The sequence below is a fragment of the Sebastes umbrosus genome, chromosome 12, assembly GCF_015220745.1.
Source record: "Sebastes umbrosus isolate fSebUmb1 chromosome 12, fSebUmb1.pri, whole genome shotgun sequence".
Classification (NCBI taxonomy): Eukaryota; Metazoa; Chordata; class Actinopteri; order Perciformes; family Sebastidae; genus Sebastes; species Sebastes umbrosus.
The window spans coordinates 27,750,899-27,776,988 of record NC_051280.1 but is presented as its reverse complement, the minus strand read 5'-3'; the positions used below and the strand labels follow the sequence as shown (position 1 = coordinate 27,776,988).

The 26,090-nt window shown below is 41.6% G+C and overlaps 1 protein-coding gene across 2 annotated transcripts; it reads right to left on the bottom strand.

Annotated features, from left to right (window-relative positions):
- Window positions 1-16: 16 nt before the first annotated feature.
- On the bottom strand, window positions 17-23,231 carry tgm1l1 (transglutaminase 1 like 1). Of its 2 annotated transcripts, none has more exons than XM_037787477.1 (14): window positions 23,025-23,231; window positions 17,251-17,534; window positions 16,929-17,129; window positions 13,394-13,645; window positions 10,653-10,771; window positions 9,353-9,460; window positions 8,318-8,495; window positions 7,014-7,152; window positions 5,592-5,784; window positions 5,081-5,234; window positions 4,489-4,773; window positions 2,803-2,963; window positions 1,863-1,999; window positions 17-1,743 (listed from the first exon to the last, which is right to left on the bottom strand). In XM_037787477.1, exons 2-14 carry the CDS (start codon window positions 17,531-17,533, stop codon window positions 1,599-1,601), a joined length of 2,355 nt encoding a protein of 784 aa, XP_037643405.1. In that variant the 5' UTR covers window position 17,534; window positions 23,025-23,231; the 3' UTR covers window positions 17-1,598. The 2 variants fall into 2 exon arrangements, with proteins under 2 accessions (XP_037643405.1, XP_037643406.1); XM_037787478.1 differs by having other exon boundaries at window positions 16,929-17,120.
- Window positions 23,232-26,090: the final 2,859 nt, after the last annotated feature.

Sequence of the window (26,090 nt, the reverse complement as noted above, 5' to 3'; positions counted from 1 at the left end):
GAGAGTCACTCAGTAGTCAGGCTGTCAGTGTAAGTTTTATTACCATCACAACACAAACAATACAGAAAAATAAACATTCCAGGTAGATCTGGTAGATAAATAGTGTAATGTTATTAAAATACTTTTCCTTCACATTGTACTTTGAGTGCTGAAGTTAAACAAGCCAGTGAACTGGGTAAAGCTAAGGTGAATTAAGGCCACTGTGGTCTGATACGGTGTGCTGGAATTCACAGCAGTGATAAGTCCATATTTTGCAGGTAAGTTACAATATGTACTGTAAAGCTGACTTCACACACAGGATGGAGAAACACACACAACAACAACATCGGGTAGAATTCTTCATAAGGGAGCATTTATAGGTTTGTATTCGGCAAATGGAGAGTTTTATGAGTGGTTGGTTTTCAAATAAGGAGGCGTTACGAGTTTCATCTGGTGATTAAAACAACCTTTTAGCCATGTCCTAGATCGTCATCGTAGATTAACATTTTTGGAAATCTACATCATTAGTTGGTAAAAAATTACTTTATTTTTTATAACCATAATTAAAAAAACATTCAGTCAAACGTGACAGAAAAAACTTTTACAGTGTTCAACTTTTTTTTTCCCTTGCCCAGTCGGGCAGGTGGGTCAGCAATGTGCTTGCCCAAAGTTTTACTTGCCCAGTTATCTAATAACAACAAAGTTAATTGTCATGTTTAATCTTTATGTAAGTAAATTAATCTGGAGATTTGCCCACATCCTCTAATGCCACCCAACTAAACTCCTGTCTCCAGGATAATTGAAATGCTCGCTTGCGCTTCAGCTCATAAACTTTCTCTGTAGCTGGCGCCATTTTTCTCGCGAGTGCCCGATCGACAGTAGGGATGAGAAGGCAGCGAGATGGCTCACTCTTTAGCTACTTCCATCATCAGCCGGAAAAATACTGTTTCAATATTTTTTACCAATTGGGCAATTGAGTCGCTAGATTTACGAGCCCAACGTGGCACTTTACTTGCCCCGGGCGAGCGGCAATCGTTATTATTGAGCCCTGTTTTAATAATGTGCCCTTTGCATTCCCTTTAAAAACATGTCACAGTTCCTTCATGTAAGCCACGTGAGGTTCATTTTGTCTGACAACACCTTTCACACACTTCTCATGACGAGCTATAAGAATAATACACATACAGTATTTACATTATCAAGCAATGATCATGACCTGACTTCCTGCACCTTCACATGTGTTGATGTCAGTGTCTTGAAATGCATTAGTGTTAGAACATTCTTTGTAATATGACAGTTTTATAACTTCAATATACTTGTTAATTAAAGCACTTCATTTTGCCGTGCATGCACTTAAACCCTGCAGCATACTTCACCACAGTTTAGACATTTCAGAGCAAGGCAGAAGTGTGAATTTATATTATTTTAAGTAAAAAAATAATACTGATAATGCTAGTACAGTACAGTACAGTTGCTAGTTGTCTATACATAGTTTTAAAAATATATAATATTTTTGCTGCAGTACAAAACAAACAGGATGGTTTACAGGAACTTGGCACACTTTTCATATAATTAGAGGCTCCCAGTTCATATTTATGAGTAAAAAGTGATGTTGCCTCTCATTGCTCGAGAACGACAATATCTGCCACACCGTGCACTTGCGTGAGCTGTTTACAGTCGAGAGACGCCACCAGCTTCCTGGGTCCGGGCTGGGTGGGGATGAAGTGCTCCGTCAGTGTCACTGTAGAGTGGCCGCCCACATCGCTGAGAGGGAAAAAAAGAGGAGTGGAACATTATTAGTCTGGCGAAGGAAATGTTGAGGGAAATGTGTGGGTGGAAGAGATACGGAGGCAGAAAGAGAGGGAAATGTCACATGTTCTTACCCCACAACCACTTCATGGCCCTTCTGCAGACCCAGGCCCTCCACTCTGAACACCACTGCCTTTAGCATACGTGGCAGGGGGTTGGTGAAGGTGATCTTAGCTGCCATCTCCTTACCAACATAAGCTTCTCCCAAAGGCTGCAAGAAGGTAATTCAAAATGAGTCAGGAGGGCTGAACAAAACCTTTTCCTATAAGTTTACTTTGTTCCAGAGTGAAGTGGACCATTGTAGGTAAGGAAAATAATAATTACGCAGCTGGGGGAGGGGGTAATATTCAGAAAAAAAAAAAAAAAAAAAATTCCGAGATTAAAGTGGCAAATTTACAACAAAAAAAACTAAAATTTCCGAGATTATAAAGTCGTAAATTTACGAGACAAAAACACGGATATTCTCTGAGAATAAAGTGGTTAATTTACAAGAAAAAAAATTAAATTTGTGAGATTATAAAATCGTAAATTTACGAGAAAGAAACATGGATATTCTCTGAGAGTAAAGTGGCTAATTTACAAGAAAGAAACTCACAAATTTGCAAGATTATCAAGTTGTAAATTTACGAGAAAAAAAGATGGATATTCTCTGAGATTGAAGTGACAAATTTAAAAGAAAAAACTCACAAATTTGCGAGATTAAAAGGTGTAAATTTACGATAAAAAAAAACACGGATATTTTCTGAGATTAAAGTGGCAAATTTATGAGAAAAAAATATTAGAAGTTATACATTTAGGAGAAAAAAACTAGAGTGCAAAATAAAATAGTAGAGTGCAAAACCGTGGTAATGCCAGCCACCGTCTTAATTTCATTGTTCCTAAAGAAGTGTTATTATAGTTTATTGCTCCGTATATATTTTTATTTCATTTACCCACAATGGCCCCAATACGCTGTTGTAATAATGTTCCACACTAGAAGTAATCCTAAAAATGTGCAGTAAATCAAAAACCTACCGTGATGTTGAGGTCAGGTGTGCGGAGCCTGAAGGTGGTCTGGTTGGCTAATACTTGTTGGGTCTCGCTGACTCTTCCAGACAGGGTCAGCATCAGAGCTGCCTGATCCACCAGCTGGTTCTGGTACTGTTGGTAGGGCAGCACCCACTCAATGGTCTTTTCTGTGTGGAGAGGTACAGAAAAGGGTCTGGGCTCAACTCTTTTTGCTTTCTTTTGCATTATTAGTCTATTAGCTTAGCATGAAGACTGGAATCGGGGAGGAAACAACAAGCTCCCCTGGCTGTTCCAGTGCATTAAATTACATTAAAGCGAGACTACTTTATTCACTTGTGAAACAAGAAACACATTCTTCCCTTACAAATGAAAAGTCATGAGCAATGAAACATATCCTTGCTCAATTCAGTATTCTCAGGGGTTTCGCTGCTGCAGCCTTTTCTGGCCTTGTATGACCTTTAGCTTATGGTGGCTAATAGATAGACTAGGGATGGCTCGACTAAGAATTTACATAGTCAAATCGGATTGGCTTATCGTCGACTGATCATTGAATCATTTCTTTTTTTTTGCTCATTGATCATCCTCTGTTTAAGTTTTATTTATCTATACAAAAACAGTAAAAACAAAATGACTGGCTGAGATACATGTGACTAGAATAATAATGCTAATGATAACGCTGTTTGTTGTGTGTAAGGTTGCAAACAGGAAACCTTTCCTGCTTGCTTTTCGTGGCAGTAAATAGAACATTTGGCCATAATTCCATTTCCCCTCTATTGTAGCGATCCACAGACAGAAGGGAAGAGACGGAGAAGCGAAGGTCAATGAGAGACAGAGAGAGAGAGAGAGAGGGAGCTGCAAGCCGCAAACAGACGTTTCTACGTGCCTCTCCCAGCTGATTTTAGAGAATCGTTCATAAATTAAACAAATATCTAGCGCTCTGATAGTGCTACGTTCTTATGTGAGTGCTCAGTGCTGTGATTAATACATATATTCTTTGATTTTGAAACAGAAGCCTTATGTTATTGTTGTTGTTGTTGTTGTTGTTGTTGTTGTTGCTGTTGTTGTTGTTGTTGTTATTTAGCCTTTCTGAGGCCAAGATTCTGCTCTGATGGTCCTGCAAATTTGGTTAGTGTAACTTAGTCTACATGGTGATTTACCATTGATTTACCATCGAGGTTCCAAGTGAGCTGAGCCAATACTAGAAGTCAATAATGACCGCAATTTTTTTTAATTCACTCAACACATATTTTTAAAAATGGCAAAACTACACCGTAAACTACACCGCACAATTGACGAAGTGCAGACGTTTCTCTGTTTGGTTGCCGTTGAAAGGTCCAGCGAGTGTCCCGTTGAAGACGATGCCACAACAGTTTCATGTGCTGCTGCTATGGCGATCTGTTGAGAATCCCGCCTACACTGAGGAGGTACTTTCCACAGTGGAAACACAGCGAGAGAAAAGGACCTCGTAACAAAAGTTGAGTTGAGCAGAGCCGTATCATGCAGTGAAATCACGGCTCTAGTCTGTCTGCGGTTTGATTGCAAACAGATTTGTTTGACAGAACTGCAAAGTTGGATGATAACTGTAAGTTTGTCACTGTGAGAGAGCTCTTTCACATACATGTGGCCATTTGATCCATTGTTAGTATGAAAATATTGATTGCTGCAGCTTTTAAGCTTAGTGTGAAAGCCTACCTTCATTGGGCAAAAGCTCCACAAGCAACTGCTCCTTCTTGATGGTTCCCTTCAGCACACCGGTGTAGTACATGACAGCCACCTGGCTGTGCAGAGTGGTCCGACGAGGCTCCGAGCTCAGGTTCTTCACCAGGATGCTCAGCTGGGCGTCGGCACCCATCCTGGGCCCCTCACCCTCCATCCTCACCTCTACGCTCACATCCTCTGCCATGGCCATGGAGTAGACCTCTGGCTTGCTGCCATAGCGACTGGCAGTCTCCACGGCGATGCGTTCCTCCTCCGAACCTGGAACAGAGGGAGGAGAATGTGAGTGGACATCATTACGCCTGATGTTTCAGGATTTATTGACAGATACAAGAGATACAGCACACAGTCCTCCAAACTAAGCAAACAGAGACGCATATTTTAATAAGAGCAAGTGAACAGTTGAGGGGTCAGATGAGGGGAATGTACAGTGAAATGATCTACGCAGCAATAAAGTATGAAATCATTACATTTTTAAGATTGTTCCAGGTAGTGTAGAAATATTTCTGTCTGGTTCTGGAACATCTATCTCAGGGAGAAATGCAAATAACAATATGCTTGCCAGTACCTTCTTGGTGTTTGTACAGATGTGTGATGTCTGCCCGCTCGTCAGAGCCAACCGCTTTAGTGCTGATGCAGTGGCCGACTGCTTTCTTCTCAATGTGGATCTGGCTGAAAGTAGCGTTCAGGTTCTTCTGCCAGTAGATCTTATCACTGTTGACCTGATAGAAACGTACAGACAAGTACATGAGCCTTTCATACTGATGACGGAGTTGAACCAAAGTGTGCATCACTCTTATTTATTATTAATCTTTGCTTCGTACAAGCAGATAGGAAAGAAATTCCATCTTTGTTATTCCGCTGTGAATAACAGGTGAGTTCTGTTCTTGATCTAGCGAGAGACTGTGTCTGCTGAGAAGCACTAAATTATATCTATTAAATCAAAAGGTTTCTGATATACTGTAGTTATTCCAGTTCCAAAGACCACCTTTTAGTTTAGTTTGACCATCTTCCTCTCACTTTGCATCAAAATGAACCTTGAGGGAACTAAGGAACACTTGCCAATTTCTAGCACTCACCTCAGCGAAGACGAACGGCGAGTCGTGTTTGAGGTAGACCTGGCCAGAGCGGATGGCGTTGACAGAGGCGGGGCCGCAGCGGAAGGTGCCCTGGCTCGTTTCTTGGGGAGTAGAGTCAACAGCCTGCCAGCCTCCGTGACCGGGGGGCAGGTCTGATCTCGCCATCCAGCAGTCATTCCATACGTGGAAGTTCCTAGATGGGATTGAATTATGTTCATTTGAGATCCCATTTAAAGAAGTTTGACACTTTTTTGCCAAGAGTTAGTTAGCTTATTTTAGCATAAAGATAGATGGAAATAGGAAACAGCTGGCTTGGATCCGTCCACATTTTTACACTTCAGCCTTTGTTCGAGATATAACCATATATTTAGAGGTGCTAGTGGCTAGATTTGGTTACTTTTGGACCAGGCTAGTTAAGCTAAGCTAATCTAACCATTTCCTGTTTTAGCTTCACGTCTAACAGACAAATACAATTTGTCATTTACCTTAATAAACATTGTAAACATGAGTTTATGGTCTCAATCGCTAGTTTCAAGTCTTCTTCAATACAGCATGATGTTCATTTAGTAAATTATGGTTCCATTTAGAGTCAAATAGACCATAAAGCAGGGGATGATTTAGGGCGTGGCTACCTTGTGAGAGCCTTTTGCATTTTTACGTTACCTAAAGGCCACCGTAGTTCTCCGACACGCTTGAAAAACTGCAGTAATGTGAGCTGCAGAGTGCAAAACTTCCATTACTCCTAAAGTAGTGTTACTATGGTAACGATGGCCCCTGAGCGAGGCGAACGGCGTTACCCTGGTTTTGCACTCGGCGGCTCACTTTGCCGCAGTCTTGGAACGGGAGGAGTGAGCGGAGGTTGCAATCTGCAACCACACACACCACTAGATGCCGCCAAATCCTATACGCTGTCCCTTTAAAAATTGCATAACATATTCTTCATTTAAACTTTTTCGAAGCATTCAGATTTGTGTTACTGTGGTTTTATGAACTTGTGTGCTGCACAACGTTTGTGGAGCAAGTATGGATATAATGTTGTAAAAAAGATAATCAGGAATTAGCAAGTATGGATCGTATTATTGATACGAATGAAGCTGGCTAACATTGCTAACATGGCTGCATTGCAACAGGTGCCTGGCGTACTGGTGCCTGCTAGGGAGGAACAAGAAATGGCATCCATCATTCTAGGGACATTTTAAGGACACAGTAACACCAGATAGCAGATAGATTCCAGATTAGCCTCCGCAGTCTGAGAGGAGTTGCAACTAATCGAACAAGCCTGACGTCTCTGAGGTTTCAAGTTAGAGAGGACTGCTTTCGGAGCAGATCTAAATATACGTTGCATTCCTAAGGTATGGATTTAGCAGCAGGCGATTTCCCTAGCACGGTGTCCTCCCGGCCATGTAAAGTTACACATCTTACCACACAGAGTCACTATTGAGGTAGTCGATGGGCTCCATATCCTCATCGAAGTACACATCTGTGGTAAGGGATACATCGGTGTCGTGAGCAGACTGGAAGTTGGTGACGCTGCGGGCGGGTATGCCAAGACAGCGCAGCACTGGCAACAAAGACAGACAGAGGTAGATTCATTAAAACTCAATTTACGAGATCATTTGATAATTGAATTATTATGTTCCCAGATGCTAAGACTTCATCATAATGACTTTTCTACTGTGATGGCATTTGCATGGTTGTGTGGAACTTTATTATCCTGGCTGACTGAAAGCAACACATGTAGCTCTGTCTGTGACAAAATAGGAGGTATGACTGGAATGCCAATGCGAGGTATTTAGGGTGTGGATGAGCTACGGCTTGCTATCAGGTGCTAAGGTCAGTTATAGCTGCCGTGTGAGGGACCCTGCATGCACGCACAATGAATGAAGTGTTCTGTTACGTAGCAGTGAGAGCTAATGAAAAGGGCTTGGTCATGATCTTTTGACTGTTAACCAAATTCACGTGAACTCGGGGAACTTTGTGGCGTTTGCTGTTCACACACACATTCACAGAACACACCCAGAGAGCCGTCTCTTCACATACCTCTATCATGAAGTATAGCTTTATACCCTCTAAGCTCCAATAAACGCACATTTTTCTCTCACACACACTATGACATACTCTCTCTGTTCAACACAATCTCACGTCAGTTTGTGAAATAGTCAAGTCAATTGAATCCATCTGAGTCATATACATAGACATGAATTTTCCTTTTTTTCGTGACGCTCAGCACGACTTTCCATAAAATGACGCATGTCAATTTCCGCTCCAGTCTTTTCAAAATAAAACTTGCAGTTTGGGTTAAAATAACACTGGAAGTGGCGTAACTTAAGTACAGAAGTTACGTGAGAAAAACTACTTAGTTAGCTTTAGGAAAAGATCGCAGTTTGGGTTCAGATAACTCCGGAAGTATGGAAGTTACGCGACAAATAAATCAACGTTGACTTCTGGTTTTAGACGGGACACGAACACCGGTCTCCTGGGTGAACGTCCTATGTTTTTTGGCCCACCCATCTACCCCAACCGCTTCCCTACGCTGCGATGGTTGCTCTTTATTACTTCCCGTTTCACAATTACATGGATTACATATGAATTGATTTCATGCTGAACATCACAAAACATTTTTTTAATCTGGGTCTATTTACTCAAATCAATACATTAAATTGCCCGACTATTTCACTAACTGCTGTGCGACTGGGCTGCTCTGTTTTATTTTTCCTCGTACTCACCCGTTGTAGTGATCCCAGAGAACACCCAACACTGTCCATATGACACGGGCGTCCCGTTGGTGGAGTGGTACTTCCTCAGGATCTCCACGCTGCTGCTCCATGCCGAAGGAGAGACTCCATCAGCGTAATTCCCAGACCAGTTCCCCACCAGAACCCCAAAGTCATCCTGAGCGTTTATCTGAAAAGAGGACGGTGACACGGTCATTTAAAAATGCCTGCTCTCATTTACAAATTAAAGTGATAATTTCCCAAGCAGAACATGATTAGGGCCGTAGCCACTAATGAAGACACTGAGGTCACGTCCTCTGCAATGGTCCTGGAAAATTGTTTTGTTTTTAGTAACCTGAGGATAGCTATACACATGGAGGGTATTTCATTAATATATTTAAAGGTGCTAAATGCGAGATAGGGAGCATTGCTACAGGGAATGAGAATCGCGAAGCATTCTGGGGCGTGCTGCCACTTTTGAAAGGTAGCGTACAGATACTGCATATTTAATCTACCGGTATCTTGCTAAATGAAACCCATAACGTTAGCCTACCTTTGTGTCTGACAGTATACTATATATACTACAGTTCGGCTTTTAGATAATGTTCACTGTGCAGTGTTTTGTGTTATCTTTTGACACTTGCAGTAAACAGCCAGCTGTGTCAACAAAGCACAGAGAAGCTCTGATTACAACACACACAGAGGGAGAGTGACTTCATTCTCTGCTCAGGTAGACATTACTCCTCTATATCTTTACATAGACAATAGTTGTCTACTGCTATTAATGCTCTGGATATCGTATAGAGAACCTTTACATTTGACTGCTTTTAAACCAACAAATAAATTCTATTTTCCCATCATGATTTTTTCCTGGCAGTGAGAAGACGGCTTTGAAACAGCATTTCATGTTGGGAAACATAGATTTACCGAAATACAATCAACAGGTTAGCTGAATAAATGAAATAGGCTATGAGCAGCGGGGGACTCCTGACCTCAGTATTCCTAACATCCTGAGATAGTGTGATGTTAATATAAATCTAAACTCACCATTGCAGATAGAACTCTAACCACGTTGACGGGATCCCCTCGACCAGATGGAGGCATGTCGCTCTTCTCCAGGATAAACAGACATGCTTCCAGGACTCCCTCGTGAAACTACAGCCAAAAAAGCAGAAATCATCAGCAAAAGAAATTAGCAGCGTCGGCGTTAGGGACGGGCCTTGGGGGTCCAGGCCCGTCCAGAAAGGTCACTGTGCCCCCTCAGCTGAATTCTCTCCTCACAAAAAAACTAAGTTATCTAGTTATCTGTGACCTCCAGTACCTCCTCATTTCACTACAGAAACCATAATAAGGTGGCAGCTGGCTTGAGAAGATCACTAGATAACAACCTACTTGTGGTTGGCTATATCGTATGTTATTTCCAGTAAATATCACAATATAAAACGTGTGTTTTCTGTTTAAAAAGTAGGCGACAAATGTAGGAAGATAACTAACCCATCTTTTAAGTGGTTTCGTCTCCAGCTCCAGTCAGATCTGGAGCACACAGCTGATATGTACGTGGTTTGTTTACATGACGTAACAGAATGTGCATATTTAACGGATTCAGTGTGGACAGAGAGCGTCAGATGCAGCGCGATAGTCGGACGCTCGCATCCAGTTAGGACACGGTGTTAGTTTATAACCTGTTTTTGTGGACATAACAGCATGTGTATGCGTCCGTGCGAGCCTCTGACCTCTCTGTCAGTTTATTACTTTCATGAAACATGGTAATGTTAAATATACACTTCATAAAGGCTATATGAGGTGAAAAAAATGCCCCCCCTGTCATAGCTGATGCTTCACAGTTTTTCACATTTATGGACTGCTTTATGGCACAAAACAGGATTATGGTGCTGTTCTCTCAGTAGAAATGGAGGTAAAGTTGACAATGGCAGATGGTGGAAGACTGATAAGGCTACTAAAACATAACTAAAAGCATGTACAACCTATAATTAATAAAGCCAAAAAAAAAAACAAGTAAGGATTTTTCCATGAGAATGGACTGGAAAAGCTGCTGCTGGAAATACTCATTAGTGCACCAAATGTGTATCAATCCGCAGTTAAAAGTAGTTCCCAACAAATACACTGTTTACTCCGGTTTGAGTAACGTTTAATAAAAACCACAGTGCCCAGCTGTTTTAGAAAATGACTTTAAAAATAAAACTATATATTTGTGACCCTGTTTTAAAGATTTACATCTTCGGTAAGAACAAATGGGCGGAGTCGTGCCACAGACAATGATGTCATGATCATTCATGAACCATAAATTCAGCACTTTTGAGTCGCATCTTGTGTGGATAGTCCGTACCTGGCCAAAGTTCCACGTGCGGGCACCTATTTGTTTCTCTGTGCCGTAGTAAATCCTCCCGATGTCATTCAGAACGTACTCCTTTGTCTCCTCCTCGTCATCCAGGAACACCGCGTCCTCTGGAAAGACATGACAATAAATCTGGCGTTAGACAGTTTTTTATCCTACATTGTATACACTTAAGTTTTCCTGCTTTTACATACAACTGAAGTTAGTCCTATTAAACCAGCCTTCACAAGGAAAAACTTTTCTCGTAGAACTGTAGGGTTTGTTTTAATGATGCAGTCTCTACTTATGTTTCTTTGGCTTCCTCTCTGCTTGTGAGAAAAAGTAACCCAGAATCCATGCTTTTAATCACCTCTTCAGTGACTGGACCACTTAAGAATGTGATTTCTTTTCACAAATTCTGTGAAAGAATCCCCTAGGCCAGGAAACGGTTAGGAAACACAATGACTCCATGGGCCTTGCAGAGGGGCCCATGTTCATTTATGGGAAGCAGTCTGTTTTGAATGAGATCAGCTGTAGAGTCTTGGGCGTGCACCCCCCTGACATGAAATCACAAATCTGTGTCTTTGTTTTTCCTTAGCTGTTATCTCTTGCTGCTGCCACCACCAGCGTGATTACCAGCAGTAAAAAGTATCAGAGTGTTCAAGATGGACATGAGAAAAATCAAGTGGAAGGAAGGGGTTTAACGAAGTCATGAGGGACGAATGAGAATAAGAGGGGAAGTTATGCTTTTATGCTTGGGAGGGAAAAGGGGGGGAGGGTGAGCGGAGCGTAACAGAGTGTCTTGAGATTTTACAGGAGAATGTAGAGGCTGAGGCTGACTGCGTCTGGCAGCTGTGATAATTACAGTTTTCATTTCTTCTTGCTGAATATTTCTACTATGTAGGGAGAAAAAAGGCACACAGGAGGATATGACAGAAGAGGAGGCTAGAAAACAGAGCAGCAGAGCAATGGAGTGAGGGGTCGGGTTCAACAGATAACAAGAGGGGAGCAGTACTGGGTGGGAGAAGCATATAAAAGCAGGAAATACACATTGAGGCAGTTAAAGCGAGGGTGAGGACAGGTTGTCACCAGCTGCAGGATTACTGCGAGCTCGCCCCCATGGCGGCGTTTTCTTTTTTTTATACAGTAATTGTAGGATTTTGAATTTTATGAGCGCGAGGGAGAGATTGGTCTCGGGGAGAAGAGATTGAAAGAGGGAAGAGGAGATTGGGCTTGCTGCCAGAAGCAGCCACAGTGTAATGAAAGACAGAGCGTCATTTTTTATCAAATCCAGGTCCACATTTTTTTTTATTTCGCTGTGTTGCAAATGTATTTCTTTATGTCAAAATATCCTGTGCGGATAGTTTGCAGTGCTCAGCATACTGAACTCAGCAGAATAAATAATGTAACTCATTTCCTAAGGCTTCATTAGCGCAATAATAAAATAATTAGTATGCATAATTTTACACTGGAATTACTCCACCAACTAGTCAAGTTGCAGTTTTACATCCATGTTTGTCAAAAACGTCATCACTTTATCCTGTTAGGCATTTGTGTGAAATTGTCACAATTAGCATATGAATTCTTGAGTTACGTCCGAAGACAAAGAGGCAGAAGGGCACCACATAAAATATTCCCTATAGGGCACCAAATTGGTTAGGGTCAGCTCGGCCTTTGACCACCAAAATCGAATCAGGTCATCCTCGATTCCAAGTGAACGTTTGTGCCACATTTGAAGAAATTCAATCAAGGCGTTCCCGAGATATCAAAAGAATGGGACGGACGTGAGGTCACGGTGACCCTGACCTTTGACCACCAAAATCAAACCAGTTCATCCTCGAGTACAAGTGGACGTTTGTGCCAAATTTTAAAGAATTGCCTCCAGGCGTTCCGGAGATATTGCATTCACGAGAATCTCTGCTCTGCTCTTGCTCTGCTGGGTGTGTATATAGGCAACAGTCTGATAACATGTTAGCCATATTAACTTAAAAGGTGATAATATGTCAGTTGTGTTTACAGCTTGTTTCCACTGCCCCCAAGTGGCCAAAATAAAAACAAATGGATCTCTTTTATCTATCTATTTAGAAAATAAGAAAATACTGATGAACCAAAAGGAGTGTTTGATTTATGCATACTCAAAGGTTTAAAATCCTATCTTTATGTGCAAACATTTCATAAATGAGGTCACTGAAGGTCTGTTTCATCTTACACACAAACTGTTTTGGTCCCAAACTGAGATCAACGCTGTGCTTAAATGACACGACGAGTGAGCCAGCAGTCTTGAATCACAGCCAGCGGGAGTTACGTAACTCTCTCACAGGGTCACGCTGCAGCTTTTTTGACGGACAGCAACACGCCCATGGATCGAGTTGGCCTTTCTCACCCATGTGTTACATTATACCAGGGCTACTCTCACAGATTAAAACAGACAGACTTTGTGCCATCAGAATGCAGAGGCTATTCGTAACACAGCAGCTCTGCTCTGGGAACACTTTCCCTGGTAATTGGGCTGTATCAGACAGTTCTCCTGCAAGTAAAATATTGATTTTTCTCAAGCTATTCCGCCTCAAACTTAATAGTAAGCCAGATAATAATTCACTCCAGACATGTTACGCAACGCTGTCTGTCTTTTCTTCCTACATTTTTCTCCTCTTATCACCTACAACTCCTCTTCTTTCCTTCCCCTCTTCCACATTCCTTCCCGTGGATCTGTGTGAACCCGCTGCCCTGTTCACACCCGCTGCCAATCTTACCTTCACACCAAGGGTTGAAGAGCATGACAATGTTCTTGCTGGAGTCGTGAGTAGTTGCCGTTTCGTCCTTCGAAGAGCTGGTTGTCACAGTGAGCCCGTACAGGCCGATCACAGCGCTGGCTGGCGAGTTGACGGACAGCTTGATCTTGTTGCCGTTCTGCTCGACAATCTTGGCCTCCCAGCGTTCGTCCTCCAGGTGATCCACCAGTGGGATGATGACATGGGTGCCTTTGGCCACCAAGGGCAGGGGACCTACACAACAGAGGTTATAGGTTATGTTATATAGGATATCCATGAACAAAAGCCTGATGTATTACAATGCATTTCAGGCTATGCTTTTAGGTGGTGCAGTACAATATGGTTGTTGGATGTTGAAGGTTGATACCACGCTCATGTTAAATATGAAATTAAAGCCTTGAGACTGTTGCTTAGCTTAGCATAAAGACTGTGAAAAAAGTGAAAACAGCTAACCTTCCAACACCTCTAAAGCTCATTAATCAATAAGTTATTAACTTACTTAACTTACTTACTTTCTTATTAATAAGTGCAAGAGTGACCTTTCTGGGCACCGCTTCACATGTAACGGACAAACGTGGTAACAATCTTCTCATCTAACTCTTGACAAGAGACCGAACAGTGGTTTACAGCAACTGTGTTGCTATCAAAAATATCTAGTTAACAAAATACCTAGCAAAACATTTTATATGAAAATGATTAATAACAAATAAAGCTTAAAGGGGACATATCGTGCTCATTTTAAGGTTCATACTTGTATTTTGGGTTTCTACTAGAGCATGTTTACACGTCTTAATGTTTAAAAAAACATTTTATTTGTCTCATACTGTCTGTTTGAATATACCTGTATTCAACATCTGTCTGGAACGCTCCATTTTAGCGCCTGTCTCTTTAAGAACCGCCCCCTGAAAAAGCCAAGTCTGCTCTGATTGGCTTGCGCGAAAAATATGTTGCACCTTTGCAAAGGTAGTTCTCAAGCTGTGGGTGATATATTCTAATGAGCCTGCATGTGACATAGGAAGGGGAGCCAAATCTGAATGGCTTGTTGAATCACATCTTTTCTGATCTAAGCTGCCCATAAAAAAAATTACTGTTTTATTTCACAGTTTGTGGGTTGGTAGGCGCTCCAGATATCCAAATGTATGTGCACAAGCTCACTGAAAAAGTGAGTTTTTAATGGTATGTCCCTTAAGATAAAAAGAAAACATAGCACAGCGTCTGCAATTCAGAGACACATTCCGATATTTGAAGTGAATGACCTTTCAGGGCAGAACAACACAACTGAAGCACCAAATGTGAATAAGATGGAAAACATTCAAAGTTCAATTGCTACAGCATGCTCCTATATGTGTGTGTATATGCACATAAAGGTGTACATTTTCATGTGTGTGCAGTCAACAGTATCTTTGAATAACATTTTTTGCTTTATATGTGCGTTTGAAAACTCAAGTTATGCAGCTTGACAAAGTGCTTTACAATTCTTCCGATTCTCAGCTATCCTTGGAAAGTTTGGATTAAATAAAGTTAGATAGCAGATGTAGCAGTGGACAGATCATTCATGTCACAGTAATTGTTAGTCTGTTCCCAGTGGGTGACACAACCATAGCAAACTGTAAACCACATATGCATCGCAGCCCTTCACCCGGCGGTGCATAGTTTGTCTGAGTAAACAACATTTGGGCTCTGGAAAGCCTCCCACACTGCACATACGCACACATCTCTGCAGAAAGCCAAGAACATTCGTGAGTGTTTTATTAGCTTAGATGTTCCCTTTTTTACTCAGCTTGATGTTTTGCTAAAGACTAACTACGAAAACAACTTTGTGCAAACTCTCTCTTTAAGAAAAAAAGGGGTTATTTCAAAGTACCATTGGTGTGATTAAGACACATCGGATGCTTTCCTCTGAGCTATTTGCTCCGCGACACCCTGCTGGGCTTTAGCTGCCATTTGCTGAAGCGAATATGGAGTTGATCAAGAAACCATTGTTCTCTATCCGACCGCAGCCAGGACTTCCTCTCTGACCTCTGAGGACATGTGCAAAGGAAATCAATGAAAAACACTCTTTTTCTGCTGGGTCGACCTCACCTTTTATTGAAAATTGAATCTCTATTCAGCTTCCTAGTTGAACAAAATAACAGCTTAGGAAGCTACAGCGATACAAAGCCCCGCTCTTAGTGCAGCACTTAGAACCTTTTCCCTGCAAATGCGGCCGTGAAAGCAGCGGTAACGGGAGCCTGTCAAATTCAGATGGCTTAGATAGTTATGTGCCGATTCTGTTTCACCCCCCACTCCTCCCATGTAACTATCTAAGCAGCAGGGTGACGGCAAATCGCCTCTCTGTGGTGATGTAAGGGCCGTTTATTCCTAAGTGTGTAGTGAATCGTTGTAGTATGAGGCGGGTGAATACCAGAGCGAGGTGTCCGGTGTCTTGTGGTCTGTCTGGAAGCCGTAAACACTCTGGGGTAGTGGATGGAATCCAAAACTTGTGGTGTTGCTATACGGTTGCACGGCTGCTCGATTTAAATTTGAACACATTTCCCATGCTTTGTTTTGAGTCAGTCGTTCATTCCTCTGCGTTTCACACGGGCTTGTAGCAACTACCGGTTAAAGGGGCACTCCATAATTTCTACACATCAGTTTATTTATCGTGGATAGTACTACTCAACTTGTGAAAGCTGTGTTGTATATATGTCTTCTGTGGCTTTAGAGTAGTGGTTCCCAATCCATTTATCGTATGATGTACAACCACAACCCTGTCAGATAAATTCAATCATCAACGCTACCCATCATGTTCCAAATATGTTCTATTTCAACCATTTATCCATTGCTTTTAGCTATCTGTTTTAACTGCTTATTAGGGCTGTCAAAGTTAGCGCGATAATAACGCTTTAACGCAAATTTGTTTTAACGCCACTAATTTATTTAACGCATTAGCGCAACTTGCGATTTTTAATTTGCAGCAGGCTCAGTTTTAAAGCTGTAGTGAAGATGAGAAGACTGGTTCTAACAGAGAGTCTAAGTTACAAACTTGAGGTTTGAGATGGAAAGACGTGGGACGTAGGATCCAGTTTTTGGAGCTTGACCCACACAAGGGTCTAAAAGTCAGGATTTCTTGGCCGCTGCTGCTTCGAGTTTGTTCATTCTTTTTTTAATCTGTGTCTTGTGATTCCCCCAAATTTATGAAAGTGCAATGCTAAATTGCTTGAGTGGCCCTTTAAGTTTTAGCAATATATTTTGCTTTATTGTTGTGCTTTTCTTAATGTCTCAGTTTTTAATCCCTTTTGCCCTGCCGCCCATTTTGGGCAATCAGGGTGCATTTTTCTGCATTAGGCAATTTGATGCGACCCACTACGATATGATATGTCTTTTAACCCCTAAACCATGCACTGCCCCGGCTGCTATACTCGCCTAAATACCGCTGATAATGATCATATTGATGATATTTCTTTATCATAAAAATCCTAGATTCTGTTGGAGGGGACGAAGACACACGCACAGACACTGTCCATCCGTTCCATACCTGTTTTCAGGTCCAGATGCATCTTGTCATTGTCAGCATTGAAGGGCCTGTTGAACTCCAGCTCCATCTGGAAGGTCTGTCCTCTGCGGATGATCAGCTCGTCCTCCTGATACAAGTCGGTGTGGTGCTCCTGTCTGTTCTGACCCGTCTTGGAGCTCAGCAGGTCCACAGAACTCACCGACAACTTTATTTCTGGAAGGTCTGACATGAAATATAACACTTCTATCAACATGATATGTGCAACATGCAAAAATAGTCATATAACTAAACTAAGATCTTACAATTTAATACCACAATTTACACCATAAGTCAGTGACATTACCTTCCATTTCCTTTGCCTCTCCATTCTCAGGCTTGGGCTTTGCGGGCTCCGGGGTCGGGACTGGGGGTTTGACAAATTCCACCTTATCTGTAACATCATAGGTGCTGTTCTGGCGCTTACAGCAGCACGGACACATCTTCCTGAACCAGCTGCGACAGCCTCCCTCCTCCTGTTTCTTCTCCCCCTCTTTGTGAATGGTCAGCTCCACCCTGGTGGGTGGGGCCGCTCCGGGGAAACGCCCAACATCCGACGTTCCTCTTGCTGCCAACCGCTCACCTGGCATTCTAGGAGACATTTTAGAAAAAAAATGTATTTCAATTGCAGATACTAATCATCATATTAAGCAATTACTTTTTTATGGTACACAAATAAGACGAACTCCTGAAATTAAAAAAAAAAATTTCACTACAATGGCCCTAATACGCTGTCATTTTAGTCGACTTGTGACCGATAAGATTACTTTGGGGCCCAGTTGGGGGCCTCAACCCCCATGTTGTGAACTGCTGCACTAGTAATTTTTAATCAATGCAAATAATTTGTGTTTTATTTGACCAAGTTTTGAAATATTTACCTCTGAATAATCCCCAGACCTTGCTCTAAACTAAGCTCTTTCTGCAAAGAGATGTTGCTGTTGAATTAAAAAAAAAAAGATGATGTGAGCGCCACAAACAAAAGTCCTTTCATTTGATTGTATTTTGGCGAGAGCACAAATCTCAGTGAGGGACAAATAAAACCAAACTTATGTGCAACAACTTGACGAAAGCCTCAACAACGTCGTACAGTAAACAGAAAGACATAATGTTCACACTGTAGAGGTCATTGGCAGTGCGCTACAGTACATTTCATTCCACCGAGACTTGTATTCATAACAGTCTGATTAACGAAACATTCGTCCAGTTCCTCCTCTCCTTTTCTTTTATCTCCCCATCATGAAACAGCAAATGCACTTTTCCTTTTTTACTTATTTTCCCACAATTTCCACATTCCAGACTTGAACTGTTTCCTCAGTCGTCAGGCTTTCTCAAAGCATTCTGGGGTATTCAGCCTTTCGTCCTTGTCGGCTGCACTCCCTGAGCAATCTAACATACCTCCTACAAGCAGCTGGATCCCATCTGCCTCACCTCAGCTGTGAATGTAGTTTGTGTGTGTAGGCTATATCTCTGAGCGTGCACATACACTGCGGATGTAGGTGTCCGGTACTGTATATCATACGAACATTTATCACACTGTCACATCCCCACCCTCATGCAGTGCACCAATAATCACAACGGAATTAGATCATTTGTCACATTGAAGATACGTCGGTCCTCCCTGCCCATCCTCAGATTTTGAAATCAGGTTCCCACACACACACACACCAAACGTCAACATAAGGAAAGTGAAAATAAAAAGTGTTTACTGTAGAATGAAAGGAGAAAGGAGGAGGGACTTTCCCTCTTATACTCTTCTTTCCTTTCCTTTTTCTCACCATCTGTAACTTCTCAATCTAAACATAAAAACCACACAGGGCTGTGGCGCTGTAATCTATATTACCCTTAACATTAAAGCACCATTAGAGTTTTGTTAGCTCTTGTAAAACACCCATAAACTGTAATGAGATTCAGTAATGCACATAGTCAGGAGAAATGCATTGTTTTTAATTAAACATGTGTTAGGAGATGGTTGGTTTATAGCCTCGTCCCCCTTCCCCTGTGAAACTTTCCATGCTAGTACAACACCTATAAAGTTTATGATAATAGGGGCAGATTTACCCCTCCAAATTCTTAGTTATATTTGAAAGAAAGGGTCTGTGATTTCACACAGAGGTACACAAAAGCAGGATTGATTTTTCTAATTAACGCTAAATCTGTGAGTTAGTTAAAAACTGCGTCTCCGGCTGACTTCTTTAATGTTTCCAGCTAACTAATTTCAAAACAAGACTTGTGTAAAAGGGCTTTAAATATGTGCTTGATGGCTATTTGCATGACATTATGCTAAAAGACTGAGGCTAAAGCTAACCAAATTTGGCTGGGGTTACTTGGAAGCAATATTTTTTTTCCGTTTTTACCCTGATATTCTTACCCTAACCCTAACCAGTCTCACACTTCGTGCCTAAACCTAACCAATCCAATCAACGAAGGCAACAAGTACCAGCCAATCAGAGGCAGAAAAGGGCGGGTCATGACTTTGCCATCTAAGGGAAAAGAAAGTGGCTTACTGGAATGCAAACTTCCCCAAATCAAATACATAGCAGGACGCAATATTTGTTCCTACTATGGTGAAGGCATGACCCACCCTACTCTTCCTCTGATTGTCTTGCCTTGATATTCTTACCCTAACCTTAACCACAATTAACCCAGCCAACGAAGGCAAGAAGTAGGCTGCTAGCCAATCAGAGGCAGAGTGGAGCGGGTCATGATTTCGCCATAGCAGGATTCGTAACGTTAGCTAAACTCTTGAAATAGGAGCACCCGGGCACACAGTGGACGTTCTGTTCAGTTCCAGACCTGTACAAAGATTTTCCTAAAGTACACTGTAACCCTAAAAAATAATGTATTTAGCTAATATAGGCTATGTTAATTGGCTTTGGCGGTAACGCTAGGCTATTGTGGTCATGTTTAGAAGGTAACCCCCAAGTTGCGAAACTCTTGCGAGATGGTTAGGCATTGACCTCGAATGGCTAACGTTAGGATAGGTCGTCAGGCAGCAAGTCTCGCGAGAGTTTTCGGATGATATCGCAACTTCGGTGTTACCTTCTAAACACAACCTACTATTGTATGTAGTAAGCACTGTGCAAGCTGACGTTTGCTGCTGATGTTGGAGCAGATAAACACACTGCCATTCCTTGTTGGTGGTGCAGCTAGAATAATCGCTATGCCGGTGGTGAATTTACCAAAAGGTCAGTTAGTATTTGTGCACATCTACTTAACTCTCTGCATATCACAATGTGTCTCATTATGTTGTCTTTTTTTCAACTTTAGCATTCTGCTTGCAAAGTATAAGCTAAAGTAAGTAAAGCTAAAAATTGAGGCTGCACAGCTGATAAAAGGTGTCATCTAAGGAAAGTTACAGCACATATTTCAGCAGTGAGAGTCTTTGATAAAGTGCTGCTACTTTTCTATTGATTTCATGGTTAAATATTTGCATGGGACAAGGCGTATCAAACAGGCTGAGCACTGTGGTGTTGTGAAAAAAAAAAGAAGAGGCAGTGATAGTGAAGTTATGTGATGTAGTTCAAAGGTCAAACAGCTGAGGATGAGGTGGTAGGGAGGGGCGCCTCAGAATCCATGTGTAAGTATAGAATGTGTGTGTGTGTGTGTGTGTGTGTGTGTGTGTGTCTGTGTGTGTGTGTGCACCATCTGTACGCTTGTAGGATATTATTGTTACTTCTGATTTTTCAACTCCTTCACTTCCTGAGTTCATCTGCCGGTCAGATGACATTCCCCCTCCCTTCAACTGTTTCCAAATCCTCTAAATATTTGGCAAAAACATTCATAATCATTGTGACTGACACAATGGATGGAGTCAGATGTGTGTATTGCAACACGACCTCCACCCAAGGATGAAGTCACGCTCACCGACCCGTTCTGTGCTGCCTTCGCTCCATCCATCTCTAATTTTAGTAAAAAGGAAACCAGCATTAAAGTGAAGTGAAAAGCATGACAGGATTCACGCTTTTTGGGAAGCAGTGCCTTTTTCCCTTCCTCACTCAGACAACTGGCGACTAAATATTTGGGGTGCTGATACAATTATAATTGGCCAAATAATACTGCATATATGGGCTATTTTCAAATCTAACAACTGAGCAAAAGCTTTTCCAGGCTGTTTTCTTAGTAATTTGTGTCTTCACAGGCTTTAATAAAGCCAAGTTATCTCACAACTGCACCTTAGGTGGTCTAAAATTGCCCAATTAGAGTCATCCACTCAACCCCAAAAGCCATTCCACAAGCCTAATTTTTTGGCCGTTCTTCCCTCACACTTTAATGCACAAATTTAAATGGATTTATAATACGGCCACCAGCCGAGCTTGAAAACAAGTGTTACTTCTTCATCTTTTCTCCTCCCCGCTGCCTATCATGGATCACTTCTTCTTCCATTGTGCCGTGCCCTCTCCCTCTGCAGCCCTGCAGCCGTGCACTTCTCTACAGTCAGGTTTGTGTTGGCACGCCGGTACTATCTGGTATGCCCACTGGCCCCCTGAGATAAGCGCTTCAAGGCAACAACACCAGCTTTAAACGGCCGGGCTTGTACGTCTGGTGATATTGGTCAACACAGTCTCACGGCAGTTTGTGAAATAGTCACGAAATTTAATCTATTTGATTCATATACATAGACACAAAATTCCCTTTTTTTCGTGACGCTCAGCACGATTTTCAAAACAAATTTATTGTGCTTTTTCCTACAAATGTCCAGCAACATGTTACGCACGTGTCAATTTCCGCTCCAGTCTTTTCAAAATAAAACAACTTATTTTAGGAATAGATCGACTTGGTAAGGTTTAAGCAACAAAACTACTTAGTTAGGTTTAGGAAAAGATCGCAGTTTGGGTTAAAATAACTCCGGAAGTGCTGTAACTTAATGACAGATGTTACATTACAAATCAACATTGACTCTTGGTTTCACACGGGGTACGAACACCGGTCTCCTGGGCAATAGTCCAACGTTTTTTTGACCCACCCATCCACCTCGACCTCCTCCCTACGTGACGGTTCTTTATACTTATACATTTTTGTGAAAAGGTGAAATTCGTGTCTATGTTCTCGAATTAATACATTACATTTCATGACTATTTCACAAACTGCTATGCAACTGGGCTGTATTGGTCCCATGATGTAAAATGAATTAATTATTTAATTTATTTTTAAAATGTCACAGCACAGTAAAAGCCTGGAATATATCACACGTAGAAAAAAACCCAAACAAACAAGAAATAGTTTAAATCCCTCGACTCTGCACATCCTTCAAGGTCTCTGAGAGAAGAAAACGGAATCAGCTGCAGCTGGTTGGCCACCAACCAACCAAACAAAGGCTGCTGATGGCATGAAAATACCTCTCAGCTAATTGACTGTTCTTTACTGAATAATGGAAAATGCTTTTAAAAAACAACTTTGTGGAGATTGGAAGGCCTCCATCTGATCAACTACTGGAAACCGATCAGGGGAACTGATTGTTGGATTTTTTGTTGCAACAAAAGTTCAACAAGTTCAGGACTAAACTTCACCCAGAGAGCTGCAAGACCATGAGAAAAATGAAGTTTAAGTTCATTAAAGGCAAGAAAATAGGCTATTATGAAGGGAGTAAAAGCATTTTTATTGCTATATATTTTTATATGGCCTGTCCTATTGTAAATGTGCTTCAATGTCTCTTTCTGTCTTCATGTGAGCCTCCCTCTCTGTGGAGGATCATCCTATAAAGCACAATAATAATAAGAGATGTTGGATTTTTGTTGCAACAAAAGTTCAACAAGTTCAGGGCTTAACTTCACCCAGAGAGCTGCAAGACCATGAGACAAATGAAGTTTAAGTTCATTAAAGGCAAGAAAATAGGCTATTATGAAGGGAGTAAAAGCATTTTTATTGCTCTATATTTTTGGTGTGGTCTGTCCTTTTATAAATGTGCTTAAATGTCTCTTTCTGTCTTCATGTGAGCCTCCCTCTCTGTGGAGGATCATCCTATAAACCTCAATAATAAGAAGAGAGGCTTTATCTGCTCTAAGAGAAGAAACCGTTAGGTCACGCGCAACTTAACATCTCTCTTATAAGACAAACAAAAAAGAGAAGGAGTGAAAATCTTACTTTATCTGTGTGGATTCTTCTCTGGATCAGCTGGATGAATCCTCTGCTTCGTCTCCAGTAATTATCTCTCAGCGTCAAAACTTTTTGGAAAGTTTGTTTTCTATCTTCACTCCGCTCCGGAATACTTCTAATATGTCTGTCCTGGTATGTAGTGCACGGCACTTTTAAGCTGACACACACACACACACACCCCTCTTCCTCTCGGTTCAGCCCACCCAGACCCCACCCAGTATGGACCCAAGTTACCCACCAGGAGGTCCTGCTGAGAGTTGAGCGCGTTTTTGGAACGCGCTGCGTAAAAGTGCGCACGTAGTCGCTCTGGTACATGATGAGTAGCGCGCACAGACACACACACACATACGTCACACCCACAAGGAGAGGGAGACTGAGGGGAGAAAGTTTGTTACGCAATGTTCAAGTATTCTTTACTTTTCCAGTACAGGAAGGGAGTGGAGGCAGACAGACAGTCAGAGGAGGAGGAGGGCTGGAAGATAAGTATGGTGAGTCCCGATGGAACCACCCACTAAACCAGTATCATAATCATAATATAATAAAGAATGGGCTGTCAATCGATTAAAATATCTAATCACAATTAATCACATAATTGTCCATAGTTAATCATGATTAATTGCAAATCAATCTCATATTTTTTTATCTGTTCAGAATGTTCCTTAAAGGGAGATTTGTCAAGTATTTAATGCTCTTATCAATATGAGAGTGGGCAAATATGCTTGCTTTATGCAAATGTATGTATATATTTATTATTGGAAATCAATTAACAACACAAAATGATGACAAATATTGTCCAGAAACCCTCACAGGTACTGCATTTAGCATAAAAAAAATATGCTCAAATCATAACATGGCAAACTCAAGCCCAACAGGCAACAACAGCTGTCAGTGTGTCAGTGTGCTGACTTGACTATGACTTGACCCAAAACTGCATGTGATTATCATAAAGTGGGCATGTCTGTAAAGGGGAGACTCGTGGGTACCCATAGAACCCATTTTCATTCACATATCTTGAGGTCAGAGGTCAAGGGACCCCTTTGAAAATGGCCATGACGGTTTTTCTTTGCCAAAATTTTGCGCAAGTTTGGAGCGTTATTTAGCCTCCTTCACGACAAGCTATGGTTGGTACCAATAGATTCCTTTGGTTTTCTAGTTTCATATGATGCCAGTATCTTTAAAAGCTTTAAAGCTGAGCCCGCTACAACCTCCAAAAGATCAATTTGCATTAATACATTATTATAGGCATATGTTGTAACCCCCAAAATAAACCAAAACCACAGTTTGAATGATATGTGGGTGATTCAAGGTTGAACCTCCTCTATAGGAAATCCCCTTGTGTCAATGTTGTCACTAAAACATTACAGGACGTTTAACTTCTCCTACACACTTTCAGTTCTCCTCTGTTGGTCAGTTTACAGAGAAACTCCCACTCTAAGTTTAACCCATCTGCTCACAAGGCTAAAAAAAGACTAACTTAACATCATAGGAGCAGAATCAAACATTTAGAAGATGGCCAAGGCATGTGTTTGCTATTGAATATTGAACATTTCAGTCCAAAGCATCTACTCCGCAAAAGCACTAAATGACGTATTTATCCCGAGGCATTTTGTCTCATAGATTCCCGGTCTTCTAAAGTGCCCTCAGCCAATGAGAGCAGACCTGGTGAATGACTAAAGTGTACCATACCTTTGTGGTTTTACGGGAGATCGTAATGAAGTCATACAGTATGTAATACGTGATGATGATTTCTTTAGGGAGAACTGCAGATATGTGTCTAAACTAGCCTTCCTCTCTCAGTCAGCGTTAAATGGTTACATCATGCCAGCTGAGAATTACAGCAGTAATAATGTAACAATGCTGATGCACTGATAATGCTGATGCAGGTAAGTTTACCTTTTTAGTTTAATGTGTTAGCATGCTAACATTTGATAATTGGCGCTAAACACAAGGGACAGCTGAGGCTGATGTAATTGGGCTATCAGGCATTTGTTCATAAACACAAGTATTGGACAAACTGAAATTTTGATCTGATGGTGGCGCTAAATGAAAAGTCAGAAGATCACCAAAGTCAGAATAATTTCATCTCTAGGAACTTTGAATACCTGTTGAACATTTCACAGCAATTCATCCAATAGCTCTCAAGATCTCATCTCATCTCATCTTCAACTGCTTATCCTGGGGAGGGTTGCGGGGGCAACAGCTTCCCTTTCCCGGACCACATTAACCAGCACTGACTGGAGGATCCCGAGGCGTTCCCAGGCCAGTGTGGAAATATAATCTCTCCACCTAGTTCTGGGTCTTCCCCGTGGTCTCCTCCCAGCTGGTCGTGCCTGGAACACCTCCCTAGGGAGGCGCCCAGGGGGCATCCTTACCAGATGCCCGAACCACCTCAGCTGGCTCCTTTCTCTCAACATATTTCCCTCAAAACCAAAGTTGTCAACCTCACGGTGGCTCAGGAGGAATAAGTAATGGGATCACAAAGTCGCTAGGATACATCATGTGAGGACCATGAGCGTCACCAAATAGCATGGCAATCAATCCATCCAGTAGTTGTCAAGACGTTTTGTTGAATAAGTGAAAACTTGACCTCATGGTGGCGCTAAAAACCATCAGTGGATCACCCAAATCTTTGTCGGTAACAAAAGTTCTTGGCAATCCATTCAATAGGTTTTGAGATATTTCAGTCAGAATCAAAGTGGTGGACCTTGTCATCCATGGAGCCATGCCACTAACATGACTAAAAACCCTACATATGTATAAAAATAACAAAACAATGATTAGATTGACTGTATTTGTACTGCATGTGCTGCTAAGACGTGTTTTGAGTACTGGGTGGCGATTTATTCAGCAATCTGTCAACCCGAGATAAGAAACCGTTGTTCATTGTGGTGGTATTGGATTAAACATTACAGTATCTTCTGCCACATAGCAGGGGTTGAGGGTAAAACAATATGGGTTAGGGTTGGGGAGAATCTTTTAAGCAAGTATGACAAGGACACCACTAAAAGTAATTAAACATATGGCACAGGCGTACTTTATTTGATATATGCAAGA

Excerpts from the sequence above, each read along its gene's own strand:
- tgm1l1 (XM_037787477.1), bottom strand. The coding sequence starts at position 17,533 with ATGCCAGGTGAGCGGTTGGCAGCAAGAGGAACGTCGGATGTTGGGCGT. Across the intron at positions 5,785-7,013 it reads CTCAATAGTGACTCTGTGTG|GAACTTCCACGTATGGAATG; the intron begins GTAAGATGTGTA and ends AATCCCATCTAG. Across the intron at positions 2,000-2,802 it reads CACCTGACCTCAACATCACG|CCTTTGGGAGAAGCTTATGT; the intron begins GTAGGTTTTTGA and ends ACCTTCTTGCAG.